The 5,132-nt window shown below is 42.1% G+C and overlaps 1 protein-coding gene across 1 annotated transcript in view; it reads right to left on the bottom strand.

Annotated features, from left to right (window-relative positions):
- The window catches only part of itga8 (integrin, alpha 8), a 42,750-nt gene extending 39,206 nt beyond the window's left edge, over positions 1-3,544 (bottom strand). Inside the window, exons 1-2 of the mRNA XM_003454460.5 lie at positions 2,732-3,544; positions 2,311-2,441 (exon numbers count right to left, since the gene is read on the bottom strand). Coding sequence (XP_003454508.1) covers positions 2,311-2,441; positions 2,732-2,922 — 322 coding nt within the window. The 5' untranslated portion in view covers positions 2,923-3,544. The remainder of the gene's footprint in view (positions 1-2,310; positions 2,442-2,731) is intronic.
- Positions 3,545-5,132: the final 1,588 nt, after the last annotated feature.

Consider the following 5,132-nt stretch of genomic DNA (forward strand, 5'->3'; position numbering starts at 1 on the left):
GGACATTATTAGAAGTTCCCCATTGGAATTACAATTATGTGTCGATTTGGTGTTAAGTGTGTGTACATGTTTGTTTTCGCTCTGTTGTAGGTAGTTTAATAAAGTAGTGTTAATAAAGTCAAGCCATGCAGTGCAGACCTCTCTTCATTAAACACCTTCTTTTAGCAAGTACACACTAAAATTACAGACAACCAGATGTACAGTACAAGTTTGCCAGCTAAAGTCAAGATTGATTTTAGATTATATATATATACATATATATATATATATGTGTGTGTGTGTGTGTGTGTGTGTGTGTGTGTGTGCATTTTTAAAAAGGATTGTAATCATTAACATTGCAATGCTGGCAATACAGGTTCAATTAAGTATCACTGTCACTTTTATTCCCAAAGCCTGAGTAATAGTGGATGAGGGTAGTGAATGATTAACTTCACAGCATAAAACCAAGATCGGGTTATGCGAGGTGTTGCTTTCAGATGTGCATGTATTTTGTGCGATTGTGAACATTACCTACATCTCTTCTTGGAAAAGGAAAATAGAATTTCAAAAATATTCATCATTTTTTAAGTGTTTCTAAATGAAAACATCATTTTTCTGGTAAACTGAGTAGCAATGCATCAACAGAGCAGACAGGAAGCAGTGGACTATTCAGCTTTACTTTCCAGACTTCTTAATTCATACATACATCCAATCTATCATTAATCTGTGATAGCAAGTCATCCCCTCTCCTATTCACTTCACTTCACTGGCATGACTTGACACATCTGCATAATGTCACTGAAACCATGCACACGCATAATCAGGCACACGTGACGTTGATATATGGACATTAACCAGTCAAGTGCACACAGATGCTCAGCACTCTGCTCCGGATACTTTGTACAGTGTGCATCAGTGTGTGTATGCATGTGCCTCCTCCTAGTCTGGTTTATACCTGTAAGAATGGGTCTGCTGTAACTCTAGAAATATCCACAGTGGCCACGGTCATCAATCAACTCGTGCATAACCCCCCATTGTAGTGAAAAGATGCACACATGACTTCACACACAAATTTGTTCCACCAGGTTTATGCCTCTGTTCCTCAAACCTGAAATTAACCCCCAAAACACTTCAAATTAAAACTAAACCCCCCTCGGTGAAAAATAACTGTAATTAACTTTAGAGAAAACAAAACATCTCAGTCTTTATCTTCATGGAGCCTTGCTGTAGTTCAGGCAGAACACTGAAGCAGTGCTTTTATCAGCTGATCAGCTATCAGCAGTTGCATTTCCGCATCATTATCCAGTCATAGTCACACTGTTGTATAATAATATGACAGATACATGATCTCCGCAGCAGTATGTCTTCCAACTGCAGCTTCATCTTCAAAGGTTTTTTTCTTATGGACTGAAGGTTTTTATGTTGATTCAGTTACAATCTGCTGTTTATATATATGTATATCTTTCTCTGGATCCTGTTGGATATGTTAGATCTGCCCATAACACTACAAGAGAGTAGAGTTACTCCTATCAGAGCACTGATAAGCCAGTTTCTTCTCCACTTCACTTTTTGTGGTCATCACAAAGATGTTAGAAGTCCTTGTAATAGGTGAGAGAGAGAGAGAGAGAGAGAGAGAGAGAGGGACAGACTGATGGAGGGGAGGGAAAGGAGACAGGGTTACATTTTCAAGATCTAATAAAAAGCAGACCTCGCCCAATCCCCCTTTCTTCCGAAGGGAAACTAAATTCCCATGTGCATTCAGTTTACCCCCTCCTCTCTCTCTCTCTCTCTCTCTCTCTCTCACACACATGCCAACTCAGATCGAGAAGCGTGTGTCAGAGACATTAGACTCACCAACAAAGGCTGATTGGACACTACTGTTGATAATATACTGGATACCATAATCAACATGATGAAGACATCCACCAGCAAACCTGCCATACTTTTTTTTTTCTTTTTTTTATTGTTACAGGAAGCTGATGAGACCCACATGTCTCATCTCCCTCTTTTTTCATCCAACAACACTTGCGCCAACTTAAACAGACACACACAGGTTATAAAACAGTGGTTTCAATTCCAGTAACATCTGGGGCCACCTATGATTCTAAAAGGAATTATTACAAGTGAAATAAATGATGGTTCAATTTCATCTCTGGTATTAAATAAAACACTTATATGAGAACTCACGAAACAATGACTGTGACAGGCTCACACTTTGTCCAGCTCAAATGGATAATCCTTTCTATTTACTGCAAAGAAACCAGGAGTCTACCTCATGTTTATTCAGGTCAATGAGAAAGACAGAGAGAAAACAGGCTTCAGGTAACTCACTGGAGTTGTCAAAGGGTATCTGTCTGCAGCTCTCAGGCAGCCCAGGCCAGGGGCAGTAATAAACGGCTCCAGCCTCCACGATGCCGGGCTGGGAGGTGTTGGCTTTGGGAGCCCCAACCAGCACACTGATCCTAATAGGCAAAAGAAAAACCAAGACACATGCAAGACAATGTACTCTTCAAACAATGCATAAACTCTCATACATGGCAGGTCCTTTTACTCTGTTTTCCTTTGTGTTTATAGTAATATGAACAGAGGTAAGACAGATAATGACGCTCATGGATTTTCCTTATTCCCCCCATCACTCTTTTTCTTTATTATTTTATTAGTATTAGTGTAAGGCAATGTGTTCAATTTGTACAGGTAGAGTTTAAGAAGAACTTCTGCAGGACACAGCTTCAGCCCTGATGTTGCCACTCACGTGTTGCTGTCGGCGGTAGCTTGGTAGAAGTCCACAGCATAACCGAAGTAACTTCCATCGGGTCCCCTATAAACTGTGGGATGCTCTGCGTAAAAGTTAAACCCCAAAACTCTGTTTGCCGACGAGAGCACGGACAGAACACCCAGAATAAACATCCCAGCATATGAAACACCGTCCCATCCACGCTCCATCCCAAGGAACAGCAAGCTTCCCACTATTCCCAAAAAGTGAGACAGAGGGTGAGAGAGATTCCAAGATGCAGGTGAGGTTTGCTCGCACAGTCCAGAGTTTAAGCCCGCCAACTCTCCCTGCTCCCGGATTCCTTCATGCACTCTGCTGCGCTCGCCCAGAACTGACTCTTGACACCCTGAAACCACCAGTCTGCCCAGAGCCTCCACACTACACAGCCGCGCCCCCGCCTTCCGCACAAAACTTTACCCCCCACACATCACAAGGCAAAAAAACCAACCAAAAAAAAACACCACATCTGAGCGCGCAGAAGAGACTGGCGCGTCACCGCTCCCTTTATAGCACAGCAGCTTTTCTAAGACATCCCGAAACAATAACTAATATTAAACACTGGGCCGAGCACGCGCAGATATGGCCAGTGCTCACGCAAACGCAGAGACTAGTAAATTAAAGCACATTAGAGCCTACTTTTACGGGCTAGCCATGCCGTTAAACAGGGCTGCGTTTCCTTCCGTGGAGAATAATCACTTGTAATTATGTCAGTAATTATTATGTCGACTTGCAGGGAAAAAAGAAAAGAAAAGTCGATGTATGTGCTAGTTTTGTTAGGCTGTTAGGCTGCATATCTTAGAAAAAAAAAAGTCCCCGCTCCTTCAAAAACAAACTTTTGAAGAGGTGACAGACCACGCAGTAGAATATATTTAGCTCAGCACACATCAGAGCCTTTTTTAAATTGAAAATAAAAGGAAGGAAACAAAAAGACAGAAAACCCACAAACTGCCTCTTATTATCATGGGAAGTTAGTTTTAATTAAACCAAGTTTTATGGGACGTTAGTGATAAATTAAGTTCCCCTGGCAGCCTCGCAGGGTTGTAAAAAGACAGTGAAGAAGCGCAAAGGTGAAGCGTTTTTTCTCATTCCCCCCGCAAAGGTGAGAAGGTGTGCTAACCGTCACCTAACAGGTAAAAAGAAAACATCCACACCTGTACAAACCCTGCCTGTGTACCTGTGTCCTCTGCTTCATTTTACTTTATTATCACAGACTTGTTCGACTTTGTCTGCACATCTCTCATCCCCCCCCCTTTTTTCCCTTTTGTACAGGAGTGAAAGGTTTGTGTGTCTGCCCGTGTGTGACAGAGAGAAAATGGGTTCAGGGAATGTCTCTGTTCTTTCTCAGCTGTTTCAAAGTAAATCTAAGACGAACAGAGGAAATAAAGAATCGAAAACATGAGCAGACAGAAGCAGACGCAGATGTGTTTCTTTTAGTTTCGCTCGCAGGACGACATGGCGAGAAGGATGATGGAGTGAAGAGGCACCAGACGTCCTGCGCTTTTTGCGGTCTGTGTAACGCCATCATTCTCCAGGTTTAGAGTTCAGTTTGAGGATCCGGTGTGCACATTTCCATCCGTAATCATTTTGTCCACTGCCTTGCCTCCAATAAAATGATCACAGACATCCCATTTCCAAACGTGGAACCATTACTTCGCATACTGTTCATGTTACTTCCTGTCAATCTGCCAGTGTGTCCTGATCAGAGATTTACTGCAGGTCACTGTGGATTGATGACTGCACGAGAACAGTGGTGGTTTATGTTTTACACACTTTGACTTCATTTCTCTTCTCTCTGTAGAACCTCACCATAAGACTTTTAAAATGAGCGTTATGCCGGATTATATCCACATCCCTTCTCCATTAGAGACACACCCAGGTAATATTACACATCTCCTGCGCATAGACGCAGAGAGGAACAAGCGTCTTCTGCATCCATATATAAACACACAAATACATGTGTGCTGAGCCACAAATGCTTGTCATAATCCTGAATCGAAGTAGCTAAAATGTAAATTCTCACTCTGCAAACATTCACCACTTGTTTTGAATTATGAGGGACCAAAGTGTGAGGACATACAAGACAGAGTACAGACTGTCTCGTTTGTCTTCTTCTGGGACAATTTTGAGCAAACAGAAACATGCATTTTTTTTCTCCCTTAGGAGGATCTCCTGTTTATAGGGAGGTACTTAAGTGACCATCGGTGTCTTGTAGATTTAGAGTCTCTGGGGAGCACAAAACATTTGTTTGTGCGTTTGATTTAGTGGTGAAGGTCCTGGCCGAGCTGGGACATCTGACACCCTATGTTGTCCCATGTTTGGTCATGACAGGATACTTAAGAAGGGAATTTCTAGGACTTAAGTTACCAAACCACACAGCATA

This window comes from Oreochromis niloticus, linkage group LG11, assembly GCF_001858045.2.
Source record: "Oreochromis niloticus isolate F11D_XX linkage group LG11, O_niloticus_UMD_NMBU, whole genome shotgun sequence".
In the NCBI taxonomy this organism is placed as follows: domain Eukaryota; kingdom Metazoa; phylum Chordata; class Actinopteri; order Cichliformes; family Cichlidae; genus Oreochromis; species Oreochromis niloticus.